The 26065-nt window shown below is 36.4% G+C and overlaps 9 protein-coding genes across 9 annotated transcripts; 4 read left to right on the forward strand and 5 right to left on the reverse strand.

Moving 5' to 3' along the window:
- Positions 1 to 299: 299 nt before the first annotated feature.
- On the reverse strand, positions 300 to 1082 carry RO3G_11693 (uncharacterized protein; the record flags this gene model as incomplete). The annotated part of the gene is made up of 1 exon (XM_067666277.1): positions 300 to 1082. One exon carries the CDS (start codon positions 1080 to 1082, stop codon positions 300 to 302), a length of 783 nt encoding a protein of 260 aa, XP_067522378.1.
- A 2591-nt stretch (positions 1083 to 3673) lies between these two features.
- RO3G_11694 (uncharacterized protein) lies at positions 3674 to 4594 on the reverse strand (the record flags this gene model as incomplete). Its single annotated transcript, XM_067666278.1, has 1 exon — positions 3674 to 4594. The coding sequence occupies one exon, from the start codon at positions 4592 to 4594 to the stop codon at positions 3674 to 3676; it is 921 nt and encodes a 306-aa protein (XP_067522379.1).
- A 2985-nt stretch (positions 4595 to 7579) lies between these two features.
- RO3G_11695 (uncharacterized protein) lies at positions 7580 to 7945 on the reverse strand (the record flags this gene model as incomplete). The annotated part of the gene is made up of 1 exon (XM_067666279.1): positions 7580 to 7945. The coding sequence occupies one exon, from the start codon at positions 7943 to 7945 to the stop codon at positions 7580 to 7582; it is 366 nt and encodes a 121-aa protein (XP_067522380.1).
- Positions 7946 to 9391: 1446 nt separating this feature from the next.
- On the forward strand, positions 9392 to 10642 carry RO3G_11696 (uncharacterized protein; the record flags this gene model as incomplete). Its single annotated transcript, XM_067666280.1, has 2 exons — positions 9392 to 9905; positions 10125 to 10642. The coding sequence occupies 2 exons, from the start codon at positions 9392 to 9394 to the stop codon at positions 10640 to 10642; spliced, it is 1032 nt and encodes a 343-aa protein (XP_067522381.1).
- A 192-nt stretch (positions 10643 to 10834) lies between these two features.
- On the reverse strand, positions 10835 to 12549 carry RO3G_11697 (uncharacterized protein; the record flags this gene model as incomplete). The annotated part of the gene is made up of 10 exons (XM_067666281.1): positions 10835 to 10973; positions 11024 to 11136; positions 11187 to 11255; positions 11312 to 11352; positions 11528 to 11763; positions 11821 to 11926; positions 11981 to 12141; positions 12197 to 12299; positions 12358 to 12430; positions 12493 to 12549. The coding sequence occupies 10 exons, from the start codon at positions 12547 to 12549 to the stop codon at positions 10835 to 10837; spliced, it is 1098 nt and encodes a 365-aa protein (XP_067522382.1).
- A 321-nt stretch (positions 12550 to 12870) lies between these two features.
- RO3G_11698 (uncharacterized protein) lies at positions 12871 to 14025 on the forward strand (the record flags this gene model as incomplete). The annotated part of the gene is made up of 6 exons (XM_067666282.1): positions 12871 to 12927; positions 12976 to 13050; positions 13105 to 13320; positions 13382 to 13481; positions 13539 to 13933; positions 13987 to 14025. The coding sequence occupies 6 exons, from the start codon at positions 12871 to 12873 to the stop codon at positions 14023 to 14025; spliced, it is 882 nt and encodes a 293-aa protein (XP_067522383.1).
- Positions 14026 to 15641: 1616 nt separating this feature from the next.
- On the forward strand, positions 15642 to 17150 carry RO3G_11699 (uncharacterized protein; the record flags this gene model as incomplete). The annotated part of the gene is made up of 2 exons (XM_067666283.1): positions 15642 to 16241; positions 16308 to 17150. The coding sequence occupies 2 exons, from the start codon at positions 15642 to 15644 to the stop codon at positions 17148 to 17150; spliced, it is 1443 nt and encodes a 480-aa protein (XP_067522384.1).
- Positions 17151 to 17697: 547 nt separating this feature from the next.
- On the reverse strand, positions 17698 to 17902 carry RO3G_11700 (uncharacterized protein; the record flags this gene model as incomplete). The annotated part of the gene is made up of 2 exons (XM_067666284.1): positions 17698 to 17806; positions 17862 to 17902. 2 exons carry the CDS (start codon positions 17900 to 17902, stop codon positions 17698 to 17700), a joined length of 150 nt encoding a protein of 49 aa, XP_067522385.1.
- Positions 17903 to 21211: 3309 nt separating this feature from the next.
- RO3G_11701 (uncharacterized protein) lies at positions 21212 to 25617 on the forward strand (the record flags this gene model as incomplete). Its single annotated transcript, XM_067666285.1, has 7 exons — positions 21212 to 21426; positions 21505 to 21587; positions 21646 to 21791; positions 21841 to 22452; positions 22512 to 24512; positions 24571 to 25251; positions 25306 to 25617. The coding sequence occupies 7 exons, from the start codon at positions 21212 to 21214 to the stop codon at positions 25615 to 25617; spliced, it is 4050 nt and encodes a 1349-aa protein (XP_067522386.1).
- Between the last annotated feature and the right edge of the window lie 448 nt (positions 25618 to 26065).

Below are 26065 nucleotides of genomic sequence, written 5' to 3' on the forward strand. Positions count from 1 at the left end.
CACAAGAGAAGCCATTAACTAAAGATCCAAATTATCATAAATATTTCCATATTTTACTCCATAATAAATACATCTGATAACAGTCTCAAAGTATCATTACTATCTTTTATCGTTTTATATTCTCAAAACGCTAAATATACCCCTATAGACTTAAAATAGTTTTAAAGAAGAGAGCATCTATCTTATATTAAATAGTCCCCTGGTTTTTGTGTATTATTTAATAAATATCCTTACTTATTTTCAAGAGTTAAAAGAAAATAGAGCCTTTTTTTTAAAAAAAAACCAAATTGAATTTCTCTTTATTCAAATGGATTACAACTCATATGAACACCTGCAGCAATGTGGAGCCAACTTCCATCTGCTTGCTTTTTGAACCCATCCCGCTCTTCTTCTTCTTCTTCTCCTTCTTCTGGATCCAGATTGCTAGTGTCACTATCAAAACCTTCAATATCAGTCATATCAACTAAGGAATCTGACATTTCTACAAATAATGGAGCTTTGGATCTGGTAGCATCATTACGAGGTGGAGTGTAATATGTATTGATATGAGTACTTGGGAGATGAGGGGGTGACTCCATGTTAATAGCATATTCAAACTTCTGGGAAATGGAGCTAACTGAATTCCAATTTGATTTTAAGGTATGTTGTAAATAGTGAGCAGTCTTTTCAATATCATTTCGGATCATCAGAAGGTTATTAATATCATCAATAAAATCAGCCATGCTTGCGAACGATGTAGGAAAATGGAACTGGAAGCGAGGAATCACAACGTAAAATCCATTTTGGGTATAGTGGGTGGTAGAATCAATGTCGACGGAACCCGAGATTTGTAAAGACCAAGACTTTACACCCCATTGAATATACTTTAATAAATCCCAGATTGTATCAAGACTATCTTTTGATTCTTGGCATAATTTTCCACTATCACATTCATTCTTTTCGTCGTTTGGTTTTGGTTTTGAACATTCAACAGTAGCCAAGTCGATTTCGAACTCGTCATCATCATAAATAAAATGCAAATCTACCTTAAATGACACCACATTACTATCTCTGGGATACAGTTCTTCTCTGCCTTTCTTCATACTATCCGAAACTGACTCGCCACATTTGATACGGATCAGATTATTGTTTAACGAGAAAATTCTTCTGAATACAGTAGCCGCTCTATTTAAGGGTGTCTGATTTGAGGGTATTTTCTATTTATGGGTGTATTTCTAAACAACGGCATAGGTCCCCAGCATAAATACCACTATACCACTATTCTATTTAAGGGTGCAAACCAAATATTTTTACCACTAAATAGAAAAATTTTTATAAGTGATAGTTTTTTGGAGCACTCTAACAATAAATTTTTTACTTTGTAAAATAGGATCGAAGACCTGTTTGCTCTTTTGACATTCAATTCAGCACAAGAGTCAGCCAATCTCATCCGAATTCGGCAATGTAATTTACGATCAAGATCATCCAAAGGAACTTCGTATATGAGAATAGTTTCATAGGCTTCTCTCAACCGTTTTTTACACTCTACTATATCGACACACTGCTCATCTTGCTCTGTATTATCATTTTCTTCTGTTTCATCTATGTTGCCTTCTGCCGTTTCTTCATTATTAGTAGTGCTTGTTGTATAACATACTATCATCTCGCTTTCATCTGCTTCAAGGTTCAACTGGCTAACATCAGTAACTTTGTTGTCAAATTTCCTGAGGAGATCTGGGAGCATTCCATTTATTGTTTCTGGTTTTACTTTAAGCCGTTCATTAGCTAGAAAAACCATAGCCTGAGCTTGATCCATTTTGTAAACATTCGGATTATCCAACTTTTTACTGACATACAGACATAAAGCACGGTCATACTGCTGGGCTCGGAGGGGTGCCTTAAAGTTGTCAATAATTTCTGTGTATACAAAAAACTAATGAGAAAACTGTAAAGCAAAAAGACAGTTTATATAGCATTTTATTAAGAAATAATAGGTTACGTACATCAAGGTCCTGTAACTTGCTAGTCGTGTTTGCTAGGAGAAATATCAATTTAATATTGTTGAGCAGAATTCTTGTTTTATGAACGGATGCATTATCCAAAAGAAGAGCAATTTTTCGACTCTGTTTTCCAAAGGCAACATTTAACTTTTTCACATATGTTGTCATCCAAGCATTAGTAGAAAAATGGTATTCAATTTCATGTTTTTTTTTTTTTAATTGCAGTCATGGATAACAAATTAGCTCTTGCCTTTAAAACATTCGGGGCTCTTGTCTTGCGCGATAACAATTGGTTGTCCTTTGTAAGTCCCATCCGAGTTACAGAGCAACTCAACTGTCAGACAGGTTTTACTATTTTTAGACCATCAGGCAGCTCGGAACATATGGTTATTCTTAGTGGTTGCTGGTAATATAAGCCTGTTTCATCAAAGTTCATGATATCTGCAGGATCACATGGCTCAAGAAGTTCTTCTATCTTCCTCAATTCATTCTGAATGTTTTCAGAAGTAACATCTACCGAGGCACTTTCAGCATGCATTGGTCTGCATTTTACTCCAATTCGCTTAAAAAGTTTGGTGAGCCATCTAGAAGAAAATGAAATATCATTTTCAAGGATTCTATACTTCACTCAAGCAATAGGTCTTACACATCGAAGGATTAAGTCTCGATTGACTGGTAGATTGTTATTGTTTATGTCTGCAACAAACTTTACTACTTCATCATCAAGTTAAGAATAGCGTGTTGTTTTTAGACTTTTGCCATTATTGACAACATTATTACTATATAACGTTTCAGCATTTTTGAGAATGTTTGATATAGTCTGTTGGGAAAGTGGTTGATAAATTGAATTTCTTCATAGCCCATTCACCTAATTCTGTTTGATTAAGCTGGCCAGTAGCATTTTGATCCAAAAGCTCAATTTTTTGAGAAAGAAAGGCGTACACGTTTATTATTAGACATTTTTTTATAGATAGAATTTATTATATCATATATTTATCCTCATCAAAATTATTTTGAGTCTACAACTCGTATATTATCCTTCCAGCAATTTTGACCAAGTCTTAAGCAAGTTCTGATTTGTTAATGTTCTTACACAATTACCAAATCTATACCAACCGACAGTGGCCTATGTGGAAACACGTTGTACAAATATGTCTATAATGTAGCTACAATACATGTTAAGTGATTTCAATTTTTTAACAGCTACGAATTTCGATTTAAGGGCATGTTCTATTTAAGGGTGGATATTCCAAAAATTTTGGCCATCCTTAAATAGAGCGGCTACTGTAATTATCTCGGATCATCAACTTATGTAAGAACATCCTCCATTGGACCGTAAACGATTTCTCCTTGCTCATTATAAATGTTGTCTTGTCCATCTTCATAAAAAAATGTGCTCATTGTTAGAAAATGTTTTTAGTAGAAAAAAAATAACAAAATTCAGTTAAGAAGAAAAGGGACAATATTGTAGGTTAACCGCCTAGTTTAATTACTTGGTATGGACAAATATTCTTGTTTAAACGTTATATTTTATTAAAGGTCCAATTGAGCGCTAAAAAAATAAAACAAATAAGTGTCCGCCCAGATCATATCAATCCGTTTGGAGGTTTGATGTTTAGAAAAAAAAAAACCCCTTCAAGTTCAAGGGTAAAAAATGAGAAAGAAAAGTAGGGTGCATAGAGAGACATACGAAGTTAGTTAAGTTGTTTCAGCCATTCAATTAGTTTTTGGCCATGAGGTGTCTTGCACGGGATGGTTGTATAGTGTTGTAGTTGATCTAATTCATGGAGCATAGAACATATAACGGGCCATCGACAGGTCCAGGACAGAGCAATACTAGAGGGAACAAATGTGCGTGTCGGAAGCATATTCAAAAGGAAAGATATAGGGTCAGCTATTGTTTCAGGCATACAGAGACGGCGATGCATATTGAGGCAGCTGATGGCGTGACGTCTTGACAGGTTGTTGTTGGGATGTCGAGGGCAGGGTTTGGGAGCATCGCCTGGCAACCAACCAAGGCGCCATCGTATACATCGACTTCTTTCTTCATGAGTCATTGGTAGCCACAAGATAGGGTCGAGAGTGATTGTTGGTCGACAGCTGGATAGTAGTCTGGAGCTCTTTCCTTGGTTCTGTTTTTCAAGGTTAGAGCGGAGGAATTTCTTTTTTATTGCTCTAAAGCCTCGGGTATCTAAGTTGGCTATTGTCGGCAGCATCAATTTCCACAGAGCAGTTTTTGATAGTTTATGCCATTGATGACCTCTGGTGTACTGTGTATGTGGCATTAAGCGATACAGCAATGTGTCCTCAGGTAAAGATGATGAACGAAAGAGGAATTGGGCTTGTAGGATGGCTACCCTTTCTCTCATTCTGGGTAACTTAGTCAAATGGAGCATCACCCTAGTGGATGTTTTTCTAGACGCACCGTAAATCTTATATATGCATTTGTCTTGTGCCTCTTCTAAAGATTTTAGCTGAGTGTGATTGAAACAGTTGATGGCTATGCCATATTCCATTTGTGGCCGAACTATTTGAGCATAAAATTGAGAGCATAGGTGTTTGGAGAATCCAGATGGGTTTACCCCAATAGAAGATAGGACATTCATCGTAGACATGGCTTTGAACAAGCTTCTCCGGATCAAGGCGGCCGCCTGGCTTGGAGGATATTCCTAGTAAGTAAAAGTTGTCGCTTGCGATAAAGCTTGGTCATAGATCGCATATTCTATTGTTTGCGGCTGGTTATCCAAAATGACGCATTTTGTAGGATTCCACCGGTATCCCATTTGTATACTATGTTCTTCGCATTTTCGTAGTAGGTCAACCATAGTTGCTCTGTTGGCTATCAAAACCACATCATCCGCGTAAAGTAAGCAATTCAAGAGTGGTGCTAAATATAATGGGAGTGTATCATCCTCTATAGCTTGATGGCGTAGGTATACCAGAAGTTGATTTATATATACCAAATAAAGGTAGGGCGAGAGAATGAATCCTTGGAGTACTCCAGTCTTTGGATGGAAACGCCTAGAAGTTGCATTTGAGAGGAGCACTTCTATCTGGACTTCATCAAACAAGTTGCGTAGAAGACCTAGGAGTGGAGGGGATATATAAGGCTGTAAGATCTCCTATATATAGTTCCTGTCGACAGTATTATAGGCGGATTTTATATCCAGAAAGGTTAGTACGGGCTTGGTATGATAATGTGAACGCAGTATATGGCAGATTTCTGCAAGGCAAAGAGCTTGGTCTATCGCACCACATGATTCTCTAAAACCGCCTTGTGCAATGTCAAGTGGGTATCCGTTAGTTTGCAAGCTATATTATATGCAACGCTCCAAGATCTTTCTAAAGATAGAAGTTAGACAGATAGGTCGGTAGTTACTTGGTTCGTTAGCGGAGCCTTTTTTATATATCGGGACAATTTGAGCAACACGCCAAGATTGTGGAATGTAAGACCACATTCAGCATAAACGGAAGAGCGAAAGAAGGAGCGGTGCCAATAGATGTTGTATAGGCTATAGCATTTCATTCCGGAGGTGATCTATGCCAGGTGCTTTCTTTGTTGGTAAGTTTCTAATAGTGTCTTGTATATTCTCTGCAGTAATTGGGCACTCTATCTCAAAGGGTAGAATTGGATTATGAATATTGTTTCTTTGTACTTCCCTTAGTAGCTATCCCCAAAAGATATTTTCTAGATGTGAAGCCATTATATCTGCAGCATGCTGAGGACCTTGAGGTGTAGAAAATGTTGGTCGTAGGGTGCGATGTTTACGGATACGACTGAGTTTACAAATAGCTTTTGTGTACTCCCCAATTACCATCTGATGACAGAACCTACGCCAGTTTTCTCGACGTCGTTGGTGAATAAGACGCCTCAGCGTTGCACGTGCTTGTTGGTGTTGTAACCAGAAATGGAGTTTATTCAGACCGTATGCTTTACGCCATTTCCTATAGTAGTATTCTTTAGTCTCGTATGCTTGTCTCATTTTTGCTGTTCAAAAGTTCTCTAATGGGTCGGTTTGTTGGCATATGCATCTACAGATGTTATCCAGTGATATATATATTGCTTGGAAAATGACATCATTTAGTTTTTCAATAAAATCTCTTGCTGACTGTTGATTATGAGGCTGTTGTTTATTGTTTTCGATCGACATTGATATATTGTTGGCTGCATTTTGAAAACTTTGAATATATTGATTCCTTGTTTTAGAATCCTGCAACTTTGTGAGTTTCCAAGTGGTACGTGGTTGTTGACTGTGGGTTTCTGGTAATATGTTGGGATGATATGAGAAAGACATTATCTTGTGTGCAGAATCCAAAGAAAGATCTTCCCGTATTGTTAGAGAAGGATTACACAGTTCAGTATCGCTCATGAAGAAATCTATCATGCTGCTACCTTGGTGTGCTATAAAAGTGGGTTTTCCATATGCAAGGCGTTGGTTCCATAAGATGAAATTGCGTTCTTGTAACCATCTATATATTGTAGTTCCTCTGGGGTTTGTAGAGCTATCTCCGGTATAAGGTCCTATTCTTGCATTAAAGCCGCCACAGAGGATGGTATGCTTGACATCGGGCGCTGTATGTGGTAAGGAATCCAGGACCTGACTGACGACTTGATTGTCAAGTGAGGGAGGAAGATAAACACAATGTACAAGAGTGTCTGCAATAATGAAGGAGAGTTTGTATTGGGAAATTGACATGTCGTCGTCGTTTGGTAGGTAATGAACATGATATGGGCAGATTGGGTTGATAAGAAGACTGATACCTTGATGACCCTTAGTAGCTAGGGGTTGTAGTTTGATACCATATGTGTGAAATTGTTTCCAGTGAGTAGGGTATTTGTTAGGTGGCAAAAGCCAAGTTTCAGTAATAAGAAGAACCGAGGAAAATTGGGCAAGATGGAGTATTGGCGATATGGCCTGCTTTGCTAGGCCTGTGGCATTGAAGAGGGTAATAGTGATTGGACTCATATGGAGACTGTATCATCCATAGGAGTCGTGACTTGGTTTATGTCCTTAGTTTCTTCAAAGGTGCTCATCTGATCATCGTCGGAAAAAGAATATGTCGACATCTTGCTGCCTGTTTATTGTTCGTGTCGGCAAAGTTTCTTGTAAAAGTCGTTTGCTGATCCAGCCCTTTGAATAAAAGTACCGGGCAACGGCAAATTTGACTGGGGTTCGAATGTATTGTGGAGCTCTTTCAATGCGGTTACAGTGGTGCATAAAAGCAAGATCTTCTCGCTCTGCGGGGGTGCAGTCAGCATATTTTGGATCGCGAAGCACTTCGTGATCGCAAGGATTAAAGTCCTCTTTGATAGTTACTTTGAAGCGTTGTAGTTGCTGTCGGAGCTCGTCTTCGTAATCATTGTGGATCAAAAGGGCGACAATGTTACGATCATGGTAGTGTATGTCAATGATACGGTTATTATTAATATCCAATTTGCGCAAGTGAGAGCGAATCTGTCCAACGGGTACTCTAGCCTTTGTAGGCAAGTAGATATATTTAAATTCTTGGTTGGTAGAGGGTGGCTGTAACAGACACGCAGCAGCTTCTTGTCGTTGTAGTCGTCGTTGTTGTCGTTGAGCGGTCAATTGATCTTTAATTTACTGAAGTTTTTCAGGTTGATGCCATAGAGTTGATGATAAAAGTGCTGTTGCAGTGTTCTGAAGAGGAGGAAACTCGGAAGAGCTCAAGTGGTTTGTGGGATTCGAGGTGTTGTTCTGTTGATTTAGTTGTTCCTGGAGGTATGCTGTCTGGACTCGAAGTCGTTCAATTTCAGTTCTTGCGGAAGCTAATTCTTTTGTTAGTAGTTGGATCATGTTAAGGAGGGACTGTGAATCAGTTTGGCTGTTGTCGATTTTTGTCACTTGGGATGACGTAGCGCCTTGGAAAGATCCAGAAAATTCAGGATTCATTGATGTGTGTGTGTTTGCAGGAGCAGGTTGTATGGAGTTAACAATGTTCAACATAGTTTTAGCTCGGAAGCTGCTGCCGCAACCATTACAACGGAAAATAGGTTGTGGAAGCTCAAATTTATTAGAGCCGTTTCAGCGGAAAATACCCTTTTTCTCGCAGTTGGGACATCTCAGAGATTTGCGATGGGCCTCGAAATGAGAAAGTAAGTAATCAATTTCATCCTGTGATAGGATATTGTTAAGATTTTGCATGTTATTGTCGTTATTATTATCAGGTTTAGTAGGGCCTGGAGGCATAGTTAATGTTCTTTTAATGTTTTATTGTTGTTCATAGTGTGTGTAACGTATAAATTCACGAAAGAGCTGACAATTATTTTTGTGAAAACGCCAATTTCCATAGGTTTGACTGTATAATGGGGATATAAAAGAAATTTTCTGACCAAATGTAACGAATCTTTGCCTTTTTAATATTTTATATTTAAATATCCAGAGCAACCCCAAGACCAAGAAAGTAGTTTCAATAAAAAGCACTTTAGATATATATAAAAATGCAATCGCTCAAAATAGATGAAAGCACGGTAAAACAGTGTATGCTATTCTCCTTGCTTTGAAATACAATCATTTTCAATTCTCTTTCTTGACCACAAGAACTCGATCTCGAATACTTGTAAAGCAGAACTAAGGATTACTTCTTGAACTAAACTATACAATGACACAGATGACAACTTCGTTTTAATGGTTATTGTGAGATACAAAAGCGAGTTCAAACTTCCAGCAGCCTTCACTTAATGAACATCTAAGCAAAAATTTGCTTTTTGGGTCTCTGTTTTTGTTTGTTTTACTCGGTTATAGCTTGCTCTAATAACTCTGTAAAAAGTAGTGGTGCGTGTTTCATTTGCTAAACTAGACATTTAGTTGTTAAAAATAGGTTTTGACTGAACATTGTTTAACTCAAAGTAAAACACAGATGTAAGACAGAAGTAAAGGGGGGGCACAAAATATTTTAATAAAGGGTGACATCAACAGGGACGTTTCTTAACAAAAATAAGTAGCTATTATTTGGATATCCTTAATGTTGACCATTAGCGAAAATCTTTCTTATTTTGTGTTACTGTGCCAAGATGGTCTACAAAAATAATCCCCAAATAATCCAATTTATACAAATTTGACTAAATTATGTGGCAAAAGATTTTCATTTGTGTAGCCAGACAAAAAAAATGTAAAATCTTGTTCTATTTGAAGATATTTTTGGGACTCATTTATCTCTTCTTTCTCTTTTGCTATTTCTTTACTCTTTCTTTACTCTTTCTTTACTTCTCTATCATTTTTCCAAATCGATTGCGATTGTCTCTGCTCTATTTTCTCTTGATCGCATATCACAAATAGAGAAAGATGAACGCAATAAAAATAATAAATAAGTTACACCCATTTAGTTATTTTTTTCGGTTTATTAAAACTAAATTTATTATGGTGTTTATCTTATTATTTATCCTTATCACAATGCATAACACTGCTCAGCTTAAATCACCAATATATCGCCATAAAGCAAAGCATCATCTCGAAGAGCAACGATATTTGGCTTATTTGCCCCATTCTGGTTTATCTAATCAACGTATAGAATTAGCAAATGCACTACTGCTTGCTCATATGTTAAATCGTACACTGATCATACCTCCAGCATTTTTGGGAAATGTATTTGGTTGGATGCCAGGAGAACAGCTCATGGACCATATTTCTTGGCTTACAACACCCAAGCCTTTCACCAAGCTATGTCAAAAGCCAACCCCGAGCAAGTTAATGACCTATATTCGCCAGTCCCGGTGTGATGAATACCGACATCTTGGTATCATGCCTTGGTCAGAACTTCATGATTTATCACCACTGATGCCAGACATCAAGTACAAGTTTCAAGATATTATGTCTATTAACACAATTCAGGAAGATCTCGGCCTATCTGATCAGGATATATACATCTACAATGACACACAGCTTTATGATTGGAGGCTTTATGAAAGTAAAAAAGTGGCTTCCAACATGTTAAAAGAACAATCAAATTATGTAGATTCATTTGGAGGACGAAAATATTACAAAGTGCTAGTGCCCCGGTATTTTGATAGAGAAGAAAAGCTACTATTTTTAGGTGGCGTGTTTGGTTCAACTCGGTTAAATGTAGTTAATCCGAAATTGAAGAAGATGCAACAAAGAATAAACCTTGCTCTACATTATCGGTTAGATACACCTTTGGGAATAACAGTTCAGTCTATTGTAGAATATTTAGGTGGAAAGGGGTCATTTATGTCTATTCATTTTCGTACAGCAGATTGGCCGTTTAAAAAGGAGATGCCTGTCAATTTACAAAAGTTCATCAAAGATATGACAGATATGGTTGGACCTTACAAGTCAAAGGAATGCATGCAAGTATCACCAGAAAAAGATAGTGGTGTGACAGTTGGAAAGATGGTCAATGTTTATATAGCCACTGATCATAAAAACCCAAAAGGCGAATACAGTGCAATATTACCGTGGTTTCATGAATTTCCATGTACAACTACTTTAAATGATATACCAGCTCATTTATTTGCTCCTTTAGATGATTTAAGGGATATGGCATCACCATCTAAATCTCTAAAAAGTTTCTTGATCCCTTTAATTGATGCCATGGTAGCCGCACATGCTAAACGCGTATTAACAACACCAAGATCGACATTTTCAAAATATATTGAACAACTTCATAGAGCTTGGTCGCCTTGAACATTTTTTAAAAGAATAAAAAAAAAGGATTTGTATATAAACAGCTATATATTTATATAAATGGTGAACATTTATATATTATTTATGTATATACTATAAACAATTATCTCTTATTGAGTTTTTTAAGCTTCTGCAGCGATTAATGCGCAAATCATTCGGTATAAAAAGTAAAAGAAGCACTATTAAATACATTTAGATGGTGTATAACTTTCCAATATTTCTTTGACTTACAATCAAATAGAATCCTAACTTGAAAAAGCTTTCCTTTTTATGTTGAGGTAGTGTACGGAATATTTCTGTAGCATCATACATATGATGTCCATTCATAACCCTGTATAAATTCATAAGATATATTGAGTTGTAAAATATGGATTCTCTTACTTTCTAACATTATAGACAACCAAGGGCAAGTTCAAAAGTACTGCTATCCAACTTCCATTGACAAGGAACATGAAAAACAAGAAAGCATGTGCGCCCATTTCTGGTAAAACAAACTATTGAAACAAATGAGTACACCTGTCTTTTCTTTTCATTATGTTCCTACCTGGTTTAATTTATTACAGAGGTCGATGGGGTTAATATAGTCGCATTCTAAATCTGAAAACATGATGACCTAATGCAGCGGTATAAAAAGTTCTGGTTCACGAATAGTATCAATCATAAACTTACAAAAAAGACCATCATAAACAAAAGAAGAGCAGCCATAATAACTGCAAACAAAAACAGCATGGATTCGCCAGGCATCATTACGAAATTATTTTTAATAAAAGAAAGAAAAAGAAAAAGTCAGAAGAATTCTTTTTTTTGTACAACAGCACTCAGCATAGACAACTGCAGTCTTCTTTTCCGAAATTTTATCCTTTTATTAAAAACTTTATACAATACGTTCGAGTTCTTTAGCATAACCCAAAGTACGTGTGATTGTTTGTTCTTGAGGTATTTCTATAATGCTATCATCTTCTGCAGCAAAATAGACCTTTTGTTCAGCTGGGTTCAATTTCCATCCACGTTCATTAGCAAAACTTAATAATTCCTCGGTATTCTTCAAGAATAATAAAGTACAAGCGTCGTTTAAGGGAAGATATTCATAAGCGCGTTCGCTACAGTTAGCAATTTCATGTCTATAATGAGCAAAGTGTTAGTTTCGTAATAATATTCAAAATACATTCAATATTTACCTGGTGGTGTTCATTAAGATATCATAAAAAAGCATAAACTCTTCCCCTTTCACAATGCTTTTTGCGCTCCATACTTTATTATAGCTACCTTCCATTAAAAATTGCTCTATTGAAATGCATAAATAAAATGCTTTACTCTGATTCGTATGCACATTTATACCTAAATCAACTGCTTGCTTGATGAATGGGTTTGTTTGTAATTGGTTAAGATCGATGCCTTCAAGCGTCGTGTGGAATTCAGATAATTTGTTTTGTGATAATAATCGAAGTAAATTTAAACCAATCAATGGATACATTTGCTGAGAGGGAGGAAGAACAGCTCTATAGATATTTAGTCAACAAATAATAAACATACGGTGCATAAATAATATATTACAAAAGATCATGATAGTAGGTATTTAATTGTGCAATATATCTTTCAAAAGATGCGATGTCCTTTACACGAACACTATAATAAGCACCAATTTCAAGAATATCACCTATTTGTATATTTGTAAATAAACAGTTCGTGCCAAGATGTGTACATGTATACTTTACGAGCAGCAATCAACACGTTCGTATCTGTTTTTCCAGCTGTTGGTGTAAAGGCTCCAGCCTCAATTAATTGAATCTATTTTTTAAAATATTATCATCTTGTTTTTTCTCGCGTTCCATGTATTTTTGGCAAATTACCTTAGCTTGATTGAGAAGCTGCCCAATCTTTTGAAAATTAGGTGCAGCGGCATTCATTTCATTTCTAAGTTGATCGCGAGTAGTCTCTAATTGCTGTAATGCCATGTTAACTGAGAAAAAAAAAAGTATAAAATATATAACAAAAAAAAAAATACGCAAACAGGTGCCTCAACTACGTAATCCAAACTCACGTGATCAGCGGCTGTTTAAAGTGTGGTACTCAGATCTAATCTTTGGCATTTTTTTTTCTAGTTATTACAAATCATGTCAAATCTCATTGAAATCCGATCTGATGCACAATTCAACGAGCTTGTTGGAAAAAAAGATCTCGTATTTATATTAAACTTCTGGGCTTCTTGGGCAGAACCCTGTCAGCAAATGAATGAAGTGTTTGCTGAGCTTTCTACTAAATTCCCTGCCCTTCAATTTTTAAAGGTAAAACCAGAAAAAGTGAAAAAAGAAGAGTATTTATCATTTCAATAGATTGAAGCAGAAGAATATCCTGACATTTCCGAAGGATTTGAAATTTCCGCTGTACCAACCTTTATTATTATCAAGGTAAAAATTGACTGTTTCTGTTATAGTATGCAGTAAGGCTTACACACTATACAGGGCGGCAAAGTAGTTGAGCAAATTGAAGGAGCCAAGGCAGCTGAATTGAGTAATGCTGTTGTTAAACATGCTAAGGGTATTTTGAATAAGTTCGCCGCAGCTCCTACTGCTTCTGCTGGTACTGAAGTTAAGCCCGTCAAAGATCTTAATTCTCGTTTAAAAGCACTGATTCACAGTGCACCTGTGATGATCTTCATCAAGGGTACACCTCAACAGGTAAATAGGAAAAGACATGTCCTATTCGTGACAAACTTTTATTCACTATCTATCTTTGAAGCCTCGTTGTGGATTTTCTCGTCAACTTGTAGAGTTATTAGCAGAACAAAAGGTGAAATACAGTTCATTTAATATTCTTGCTGATGAAGATGTTCGTCAAGGTATTAAAAAGAAAGATCAAGAGATAGCAACAAATATTAAATGCAGTATATGAATAGGATTGAAGGCCTATTCAGATTGGCCAACTTACCCACAGGTTTATGTCAATGGCGAATTAATTGGTGGATTAGATATCGTAAAGGAAATGATTGCTTCTGGAGAATTCCAAGAAATGCTACCCAAAGAAAAAGATTTAAGTACTAGACTCCAAGAACTGATTGAAAAACAACCTGTGATGGTTTTCATTAAGGGTACACCAGAAGAACCTCGTTGTGGATTCTCTAGACAAATGGTTGCCTTGTTAAACGAAAGACATGTCAAATATGGTCATTTTGATATATTAACAGATGATGAAGTTAGACAAGGATTAAAGGCACATGTTGATTGGCCAACATTCCCTATGCTTTTCTATAAAGGCGAATTATTAGGTGGATTAGATATTGTTAAAGAAATGGTAAGTGAGAAATATAAGACAATAAGAAAGTAAGATTTAAATATATTTGTTAGATTGAAAGTGGTGAGTTTGATCAAGTTATTACAGCTTAAATTGTTTCAGGAGAAAATGTATACAGTCAAATAATATTAATAAAACTGTATAGAAAACATTAAAAAGGATTTTTTGTTTAATAATTTATTGTTAATTTAACTCCTTTATAAAAACGCCAAATTGATCTCTGGACCCCCTTTTTTTTTGTTGTATATTCAATTTGTTATAAAACTACTGTCCAAAAAGCAGATGTGATGAGTAAGTTTTTATTAAACATTTTTGAAACACCATGTGCGTTTTTCGGAAAGGAATTTACACTGTGACTTGTTTACAACAACAAATGTGGCTGCGATCGGATGCTTGATTGGATCAGCTGAGATACTCTGTCATTAGTATCTGGTACCTTACTTTGTGTAGAACGAAAGAATACATTTTTGAAATCAATTAATGGTGGATAATTATGACAAACTTGCTACTTGTATCATATAACCTATTCTAGCCAAAGACTATGCAATTCCACTTTGCAATTGAAAGAACCGGCAAGTTGAACAGAATTTCATAATTTTCTTTTTGAAATGACGTTCCACACAGCACATTTAAATACACTGCACAGGTGGCCCCCGCCATCAAACACAGATAATGTATTATTACAAATATAGAAGTGAAGCACCTTGCAAACAAATGTTTTCAGACAATTTTAGCTGCATTTTACCTAGTTTGGGCATTTATTTGATAAGGTTCTGTAAAATTACATAGGATGTGATACCTGAACCTCTTTACTGCCTCAAACGTTGTACAGTAATAGACAAATAGATACAAAATTAAGAGTAATTATTTATTTTATCTATAAACTTTTATTCATATATTCTGAAGGATACAATGTTCAAATAAAATCCATCTCTCTCGTCTTGTAATTTCTTCAATTTTTATAAAACTAATTGAGTAGATATATTCTTAAAAGAAAAAAAAAATTAGAATACCAAATAAAGCTTAAACTTGGTACATTTTCTCGTTATTTTGAAAATGCTTCCGATGTTATACAGCTGAATGGGTGCCATTGTACCTAATAATAAATTCACAGTATATTATATATTTATTGATGTGGAAGCACCAAAAAATTCTTTGACTGTTCTTTTATGTTACAACAAAAGGAGTAAATTGGAATAGGAGAAAGATGATTGCATAAATAAAGCTAGTAATGATTGTGAAAGAACAAAGCATAGAAAAGAAAGCAATTAATTGCTGTAAGTTTTAAAGCATTAGGTTTGTATATTGTAATAACTGAATAAAAATTCTGAGCAAAAGCACAATACATCAGTGATTGTTACAAAGAGGAGTTTGGCTATTACGAAAATTTGCAATTGCTCTGTTTCTAGCTTTGATATAATCTCCAAAGAACTTTAATCAGTTACAAGTATCGTCAGAAGTAAATACTTGTGCCATTACTGATAATTATAATGTATTTACTGCATATTCTAGGTGTAAGCACTCTTTTGACATTTAGACGGAGTGCTTTGGAATGAGGTATATTATACCCAGATTCCTTTTAATGGGACACAAAAAAACCACCTAAATCCGAATTTTACCATGCGCTTATTATTTAATTTACGTATATAAAAGCCTCGTGTTTTCTCTTTGGTACACTTTTTTTCTGCATCTTTACAGAAAACAAAACATGCATCTCGCTGGAATTGGTGCATTCATCCTTGCAACTGGTTCATTTGTATCGGCTGCTTCAACTACCAAATCCTCTGCTGCTACCAGCACTGTTGATGGTGTTTTAGCGGTAGAATCACCTTCTTGGCTCCCTGATTTTAAAATTCCCAATGGCGTAAGCACCAGTTACCCAACTGCCTCTCCTAATATCACCAAAAGCTTGTCTCATGCTACATTAAATCTTTCTGCTTATCCTGAAATTTGGGGAGAGCCTTCAGTTCACCATCCCGAAGTCAAGGCTGTTATGAAAGCTATAGACTGGTCCAAGGTCCCTAAAGCTCCTGTTCGCAAAGTCAATAAAGACGGTGATCTTGTCATGTCTGGTTATAATGCAGATAAAGATCCTTACTGTTGGTGGTCTGACAGTAACTGCGTTACTCCCAAAGCCTCATATTTACCTAAGGATATCTATATGTGTCCCAATGCAGAAGATTGGGGTCTCAACTACGATGATGGTCCTTTAAATCCTAGTGACGATGACAAGGAGGTTACCAAATACGCAGAACCTGAACTTTACAACTTCTTAGCAAACAACAAAAACCAAAAGGCTACTCTCTTTGTGAGTACTTGAATTTAAACACAATTGCTACTGTAAACTAATTTTTACCTTCTATTATGCAAAAAGTACATTGGTTCAAATGTCGCTACCTTCCCTGAAGCTGCTAGACGTGCCCTCAATGATGGTCATGTTCTTTGTGTACATACCTGGTCTCATCCCCAAATGACTAGCCAAACCAATGCACAAGTTGTTGCTCAACTTTACTGGTCTCTTCGTGCTATCAAAGAAGCTACTGGTGTCACAACTAAATGTTGGAGACCTCCTTATGGTGATGTCGATGATCGTGTTCGTGCCATTGCTTGGCAGATGGGTATGCAAACAATCATTTGGAATGGCGATACAAACGATTGGGATATGCCTGGTGATGGTGGAGGAAACTTGTCTCCTAAAAAGGTCGATGGTTACTTTGAAGGTTGGATCAAAGAGCGTAAGGCTGGAAAAAATAAGGAAGGCTATGTGGTTCTTGAGCATGAACTCAATAATGCTACTGTTAAGATGACAGAAAAATGGTTACCTAAACTTCAAGAAGTATTCAATGTTAATACAATTCAACACTGTATGAACGTTTCTCAGCCCTATTGGGAAACTAACTGGGTTTACCCTACTGCTGCTGACCCCAATCCAGTTTCCAACACTACAAACTCTACTACTACAGACGAACCAAGCACTACAACTATTGTTCTTGGAACTACTGAATCACCCTCTGCTTCTTCACCTGCATCTACGTCAGTACCAGTATCAGAAACAACTAACGCAGGAAGTTCTGCAGTCGAAAGCCCAGCTGAGCCTGCTACAACCACCATTAATATTAGTTACAATAAGGCCGTTGTCAGTTCAGCATCTTCTACATCTATTGGCGCTGCTTCGTTTTTGGCTGCTGCTGCTGCTGTTATCAGTTTCATTTTCTAAATCTTTGCCATATAGCTTCCACTTTTTACAATATTTTGTTATAACCAAAACTTACATAAACATTCCATTTCTGAAGTGCTTTATGAATATAAATGCCTCAATGCTTAGATAATAAAAAAAAAAGAACTTCAACTAGAGCCTCTTTTATAGTGGAAAAAAAATGCATAAAGATAACTCCTTTTATTGTAAACTCTAACATATATATCATAATGCATCAGATGGAATTTTGTTTTCATTTAAATATTAATTTTACTTTTAGTTTTCCCATGAATGTTTATGAAATATAAAAGAAAGAAAAATATTATATATTTCAAACAAATAATTTAGCGCCTTCATTAGATAGGATGATTAACATACCGTCTTGCTTATCGGTGTGTTATGATACATAGTATCATATTCACCAACACAACGTTTTAGGAATTAAAACAAATTGAGGGTTTTTTAATAATCAGATCAATGTTTTTGGCAAACAGTTCCACTTACAAAATGTTGATTGAAGGCATCTCAAGTTGCCCTCGAGATAGTGGTCCTCATTTTTATGCACATCCTAAGAGGTACCCCATGTATTTCCATCCATCCTGACAAATGTCAATACAAAGGTCTTTACTAGATTGCTAAACTCTTGCATTGTTTTATGTGTCCAGACGTTGATTATTCTATATCATATTAGTTAGTAGGTTTCTTTTTAGAGGCCAGTTCATTGCTGATAACATATTGCTTATGAAACTGATTATGGGGCATGCACGTCTCATATTTTTTGAAACGATTGGATTATCTCATGACCAAGAGAAAGCAAAAGATTGAATACATCCATCTTACTTATGTAGCGCCCTTCATCATTTTGGCTTTCCTCCATTGATTGTTCAGAGCTTTTCCATCCTCTTTCTTTTTTCAATGGAGGCTTACATATCAACTTAAATAGCATTCTCTCCACATCAGTTCAACTTCGTGGTGTCTAGCAAAGAAATCCTATTTCACCTGCTCTCTTCAATTCGGCCTTTGAATCTCCCCTACAGCATATCCAAATTTAAACTTTCAAAGTTCTCCACACTTAGATTGAATCTTCACAGTAAAATTACTGGGACATCTTCAGATAATTTCAACTTCGGGTCAGTTTCTCTACTTGTCAACTTCCCTGAAAGGAAGTTGGCTTAGCTTTTTTAGATCCCTGCATATAAAGCATCGCTTTTTTCAATTAAGATGGTTTCTTCCTCTCGTTAACCCGGCTGATTCTTCTGTCCAGCGTGACACGTTTGCCTTCCCTCTCATTCAGCTTTGTCTCAAGTGCTATTGCAGTGTGTCGTCACCGTGTTGCCTTTGGCATTTTATGCCTTCGGATGCTTTAAATCACTGTTCTATGCATTTGATCAATTAAATTACGACTTGGTATCGTCTAACTTCACTGTCCCAATAGTCGAAAAATTGCCGTCTCATCAGGTTTGCGTGGTTTTAGTTCGCCCTATTCCAGGTAATAGACAATGACAACGGAAGGGAATATTAGTGGAGGATTTGTATCAGTTCGATCGACACTCCGACAACTTGAAACGTCGACCTATTACACTTCGCTCACGTTTTTGTAATCACCAACTAGCCTTTTCGGAACTCGCCAATCGGCAGTTGATTCATTTCAATCCTCACCCTCATCCACCCGATGATCCTGATTTCCAAAATGTGTACATTCGCCCACTCTCAAATTTTAAGCAAGTTCTGCCTGCAGCCTCGATCGATGGAATCTTACTTATAGAACTCAATCCGAAAATACTTTGCCTTCTTCAGTTAACTTCTTTAAAATCGCTTCCATGGTCATACCCTCTATTTCCTCGCTCATCTTGGCGTGGATTTTGGAACTCTTCATTTCCCCAGAAGGCACACATCATTCTCTGGCGTTGCTATCACAACAAACTATCCACTAAAGAACGCTTGAATTTGGCCATTCATCAACGCTTTCACGATCCGCTATATTTTTTGTGGTGATCTTGACACCGACCAACACTTCCTTTGGGTTTGCTAGCATAAAAAACAATTTGGCAAACAATAGCTACAAGATTTCTGGTCTCTCCTCAGTCTTTAACTTTCGACAGTATCAAAAAGCCCATCAATACTTCAATGCAAATACGCCACGATGTCTTCATTGATAGTCACACACTGATTGCTTGCATCATCTTGGCTCTTTGACAATTACATTGGCATCATGTTTTTGACTCTCGTCCATTTTGGCCTGACGAAATAGACGCACGCGTTACACACACCATTCATCGAATTTCCAAGTAAAATTTACCAAGAACTTATCCATAGTTCGCCTGTTTATTAATATTTCTTATCCTTCAAAAGTGTCCGCCTTCACGGCACTTGAATAAAAATTTCATTCACAAAAAAAAAAGATCATTTAAACTTTTGAGCAGCTGCAGAGAAGCTAAGCTATGGAATTTTGGAGAGTACTTATCTAATTTTGTCTATTAAAGGTCTAATTGTGAGAAAGAATACTAAAATCAAACAATATACATTATCTTTGTTTTTAGTGATCATATAAATTGATTTATCAGAATCAATGCAACCTACCCTTTCCTTTGTGCACCAAGTTGAACATGTAAGGCATCTTATCAACAATCAATAATATAGCCTATGAAAGAATATAACTATTCTATCCATACGAATATTTATAATGCGACCAAATGAATAAACTCTAATTGGTTATGATATGATTTAAAATAGATATTGGCAGTAAAGAAGCATTTTTTGCTCTGTATAAGCCCAAACTGTCTTTTATTTATAGTAATAACTGAAAAAAGAATTAGCTTTTCTAGAAATTCACTTTTAAAAGAATTAAAGCTGACAGCATGATGATAGCATCTACAATAACTCTGACCACAGCATGTATCTGTACCCTCTCCATTGTAGATGTAACAACTTTGATACTTGATATTACATGCTTTTTTCATACTATTTTTATATCCCAACAGCACAATAGTATACTGACTAATTCATCAGAAACTTTATGAACAGCAGATATCTCAGTTTGGCTACAGCCAATTATTAACTTTTTGAGCTAAATGATTATCGCCAAAAACGACGTTTTTAAACTTATTGTAAGTTTCATAAAGACGTCAATTAGCATATTTATCAACTACGTTTTGTTATAAAAGCAAAAATGAAGCTTCACAGCCAAACTGAAGATTAATCACCTTTTTATTATAAGAGGCTTGTTCGAGATGAGTGCATTTGATGTCATTAATATTAAAGTTGGTCTTTTTACTGCTTGGTTTGTTATAAAGAAAGAGAAGAGAGGTATAAATTAAATTTTTAAAGGGAAAATTAAAAAGAGATTAGAAATTGCTCAAAAACCAGGTGCACTTACTCTTCAAACTGAGCTTAAGGTTTAAAAAACATCTGCTGAAAACTCAGTACCAAAGAGAGAAATCTTATTTAGACCAAAGCAAAAAAGAAAAATAGATATAATCAAATTGACTTTTTATTTTGATTACAGTGATCGAGCCCATATCTTTAGCCATAGTTGAGATCACTGAGAACTTCTGGTCTAAGCTTGTGGAACAGTGCAGCACCTCTTTGAAATAAACTAAGAAAGCCTTTTTTCAAAAATAATTAGAGCAATTAAAGAGAAATCGTAGAACTGAATGAATAATGATATTGACTTCCTTATAATTGATCACGATAACCTCATTGATAGAATTGAAAAGACTTGAAAGGCTGTTATAACTGGAAATTGCAAAGCACGGACTAGTCACACAGAGTCATTTGTTGCTAAGGATATGAGCTCAACCATTATAGTCAAAATAAAAAGTTTGTCTTATTGAATCTTTTTTTTGCTCTGGTCTAAATGAGTTTCCTAATTCGGCCGAATTAAGTGCTTACAAAAGAACGAAAAAAGGAAATGAGAATCTGTTGGGTTTGACAGTCGCAACGGGCAAAATTTGCTTTTTTATTGGCTAAATTTAGTTATCCCTTCGGTCGAAGTTGGACTAAAAATACTATATTTCATCCCGAGCACAGCAGGGACTTTTTTTTTCCTTTTTTTTTCTTGATAAATATTACTTTGGAATATTATGAATAAAGCTATGCACAACAGCGATAATGCTAGGCCAAATACATTTAACTATGCCCAAGCAACTCGCTCAAACTATCCAAGAAACACTGTACAACCGCAGCAAAGAGCAGAACCAACAATGAATGCTGATCAAAAGGATTTTAAAAATTCATCTGCTTACACTTCTTCTACAACTCAAAACCATGGTACTTTTGAGAAAAACTATTCTTCTTTGTAAGGGAAAACAACAAGAAAATAATTTGTCATCTAATGTACCCTCATCTTTTACTATTCTGTATTTATTTTCTTTAGACATAAATCAAGAGAACATAATGTATATAATAATTACAAAAAACCAAGTGTACAGCTCCCACATGCTCCACCTGCTGAAACCTGTAATGTATTATTTGGTTCATAATCTTATTTTTTAACGTTTTATTTACTTAAATATAGCTCATATTCAATTTGGATCTATCAATCAAAATTCTAGTAGCTCAGTTAGCTCAGTTAGCTCAGTAAGTGACCCAAAGAAAACTGGAAATATCTCCAACATGAGAGAGGGACAATATGGTAATCACTCGGCCACTGACGTTAATATGGTAAAAATAAGCATACAAATCATATTTTCATGATTTAACACTCTGGCAGCATCGTCAACAAGTTAGGCCCCAACAGCTACAACAAAAGACAGAGATACCCAGATCAAACCGTACAGCTAATGATGCTAAACTATTTACCCAACCTTACGCACCTCGAAGAGACTATAACCAAGGGGATTTCCCTAGTAACAATAGCCGCTACTACAACAATAGACACAATGGTACTTACAAAAACGGCTATGGTAAGCCTTTAGCTACTTCTCAACAAAATAGTCGTTATAATAATAGCAACAATAACAGCGCAAATAGTACCAATCCGCCTATCACATCATATCAACAGTACCCACAGCAGCAACCACAACAATCACAGCCACAGCCCCAACCACATCACCATGTTCAATCACAGCAACCACAGCAACCAGCCCAACAATCACCCTATTCCCAGCCTACAGCAGCTACTTCTTCACCATACCATAGATCGCCTCCCATAATTCAGCAATCTCCCCAACTGCAAAACCAATCACCGCAACAGCACCAAACACCTCCTTCTATGCAAGCTTCTCCAAGTACAAATTATACCAATGTAAACATTTCCCCAAGCATGGCCAATTTGCCTTCACAAAGTATTCCCATGGCACCTGCTACTTGGGCACCTCAATATGTAAGGCATCCTGTACACTATAAATTTGATAAAAAAAATCAATTGTATCGTTTTATTAGTACTATCCTCAATATACAGTGCCAGTAGCTACGTTTGGAGGAATATCGCCTCAAAACAGGAGCTATGTTCCGCCAACGACTGTGAAAAAAACCATTAAGATTGTGGATCCAAACACTGGAGCGGCAATTGATACTACTACTACCAAGGCTTTACCGACAACAGAAGTTGCTACTGCAACAAAACAAGAAAAGTTTGATTTTCAAATACCAAAGCCTAATGTTTCTAAACGCATAGAGATTGTAGATCCAGCCGCTCGTGATCGAGAACTTCGTGAAAAACGCGAGCGTGAAGAGGCAGAACTAGAAGCCAAACGTAAGGCCGAAGAGGAGCGCTTAGAAAATGAACGAAAAGCCGCCGAAGAAAAAGAACGCCAGGAAAAGGAGGAAAAGGATCGTTTAGAAAGAGAGGAGAAGGAGCGTCTGGAAAAGGAACGAGAAGAAAAAGAGCGTAAGGAAAAAGAAGAGGCTGAGCGAATCGAAAGGGAGCGTCTTGCTGCACTGGAGGCCGAGATAAAAAAAAAGGAATTAGAAGAAGAAGCTCGACGAAAAGCAGAGGAAGAACAAGAACTGAGACGTATTAAGAGCGAATTGGAGGCTAAGAAGAAGAAGGATGAAGAAGAGCGTGCTCGATCTGCTGCCGGCACTAATATCTCATCAGAACTAAGCCAAAAACAATCTCTGTCAAACCCTAATATTAATTCTGTTATGTCTAAATCTCCAGCTGATGTTCGTATGTTCCAACTTATCGAGGATCCCAGTACTATCAAATATCCATCAAGTGTTGTGCCCCCTACCAGAGTCAATGGCCGACTCATTTACAGTGTCGAATTCTTAAAATCATTTAGCGCTCTTTGTAAAGATACTATAATTGATTTAACTCTTCTGAATAATACATTTGGATGTGCAGTCAATTATAAAGCGATAGGTGCAAATGTAGTCCGCGACAGGAATATCAGTCATCGCATACAGAGCGGTGATTCACCTACATTTAAAACAGGCTCACGTGATGGTCGAATGGAAATGGGTAAATTCAACACAGGCCGTCCTTTAAATTCTCGTAATAATAGTAGTGGTGCTTTCATGGAAAGACAGGGGTCTTCTAGTGGTCGAGGTGGCAGAGGTACGGGAAGACAAGGTAGTATGATGTCTGGCGGAATGAAGATCATTCGAAATCCTTCACAACAAGGTCCTTTTACCCCTGCTCCAGAACCTGTTGCTCCACTTGAAAAGACGGAAAACAGATGGGTCCCTTCATCTGTAGTGAGCCAGCAAAAACCTGAAAAAGCTACTGAAGATGGGCTTTTAACGGAAGAAATGATTGTTCGTAAAGTTAAGGCTTTGCTTAACAAGTTGACTGTTGAAAAGTTTGATTCTATCTCTTCCCAAATCTTCGATTATTGTTTGCAGTCTGAAAAAGAAGAGGATGGTAAGGCACTGCGTACAGTTATAAGACTCACTTTCGAAAAGGCTTGTGATGAGCCTGCTTTTGCTTCCATGTGGGCCCGCCTTTGCCGTAAAATGTGTGATAGTATGACAAACGACATATGTGATCGTAATCAGCTAGACAAACATGGAAAACCATGCTATGGTGTGCTTTTGTTTAGAATGTATTTGTTCAATCGCTGTCAAGAGGAATTTGAAAAGGGCTGGAAAACAAATATGCCCGAGATTAAGGAGGGTGAAATGATGACAGATGAATATTATGCAGCTGCTAAAGCAAAACGTGAAGGTCTTGTCCTTATTCAATTTATTGGTGAGCTCTTCAAATTAGGAATGTTATCTGAGCAAATTATGTATGGGTGTTTAATAAAGCTGTGTAATGATCCTTCTAATGCTGGTGATGAAGAAGCTGAATCCCTCTGCAAATTACTTACTACTGTCGGAAAAGCACTTGACAGTAAGCCAAACACTACTAAATGGATTAACATTGTTGTTGGGAGAATGAAGGGTGAAATGGTGAACAGCCCAAAGCTATCCTCTCGAGTGAAATTTATGATTCAGGTAAGCATTATAAAATTTCTTTCATTTTGAAAATCGCTAAAATATAATTGCATCATAGGACTTGCTGGATTTGCGTAAACAAAACTGGATTCCTAGAAATGCAAAGGAGCAGTTTGGGCCTACTACTCTTGCAAAGATTCACGAATTGGCTGAGAAGGATAAGGAGCAAAAAGAAGCTTCTACAATGAAGAAAGGAAATAGTAGTCGCAGTCCTTATGTACATAATCAATATAATAGCAGTAATAATAATATGCAGCGTGCGGGATCATTCCGTAGTAGCCGAGATCATTTCCAATCTCGCAGCAACAATACTGAAGGAAACGGCGGAAATGCCAATGTTGATGGTTGGAACACGGTCAGCTCCCCTGTAGGTGATAAATCACGTAACGAATTGTCAAACTTTGGTAAGACGGATAGAAGTCGCTCTAGAAGCAACATCCTTGGTCCTTCCAATAGCCCGTTCCCAAGTTTAAACAGAAATAGAACAAATAATGATAATAAGGGCTCTTCCGATGGTCGATCAAGTCCAGCCATGAACATGTTTAGTGCGTTGTCCAATGGAGATAAATCAGAGGAACGCAAGAAACTGCAACTGCTGCCTAGAAAAAGCTCTGTAGATACAAGCAGCTCTTCTCTTACTGCAACTTCTGCCACATCAGGAAGCAAGCTATCAGATGAAGTAGTTAGAAGGAAATCAAAGAATATCATTGAAGAATACTTCAGCATTCGTGATAAAAAGGTAGAGCATTCATTAAATTATGTGCATTTTGAAAATAATCTAATTTTTTTATAGGAACTTGCTGAATGTGTTAAAGAACTTGACGATCAACACTATCTTGAATTGTTTACAGAGCAAATGCTAACTGTAGTAGAAAAGAAAGCAGAAGACGTTGATACAATGTGTGATGTTATAACTTATCTACTGTCCGAGAAATTAATAGACAAGGAAATATACGTGAAGTCGTTTAAAACCTTTATGGAAACTTTCGACGACTTGGCGATTGATGTGCCACAAGCGCCAAAATATATGGCAAAGCTATTAGAAGCATCAACTATTACTCCATCAGATGAAGGAACAGAAGATATATTCTGCCATTTAAATTAAATAAAACATTTTGTTAGAATAATGATCTCTTTCATTTTATATACGAAGACACATCATAAAAAATAGAAAAAGATGAATCATGAATACAAAATATATGAATAAACAAAGCAAAAAATCTTTATGATTACTGGTATACAAAGGGTAAATTAAAACGTCTTTTTATGAATGATATCTGGGTCTTCCTGATATTCTTCGGCAGAAACCCACATCTTTTTGAAAGTACTAAGAGAAGCTAAGATAGAGCCACCAATCCAGGTACTGTATTTTCTTTCAGGAGGAGCATAAATCTTGATTTTGATATCTTTCAATGCAAGTCTCTTTATTTCAGACAAGAGACGCTCACCACACCCTTTGCATAAAGTAGATCCACCCGGGATATACACATTTGAATAAAGCCTGATTTCTAGGTCAAGATCAGCACGGCTTATACAATCTACAATCACTTGGT

This window comes from Rhizopus delemar, genomic scaffold, assembly GCF_000149305.1.
Source record: "Rhizopus delemar RA 99-880 supercont3.9 genomic scaffold, whole genome shotgun sequence".
NCBI classification, from domain to species: domain Eukaryota; kingdom Fungi; phylum Mucoromycota; class Mucoromycetes; order Mucorales; family Rhizopodaceae; genus Rhizopus; species Rhizopus delemar.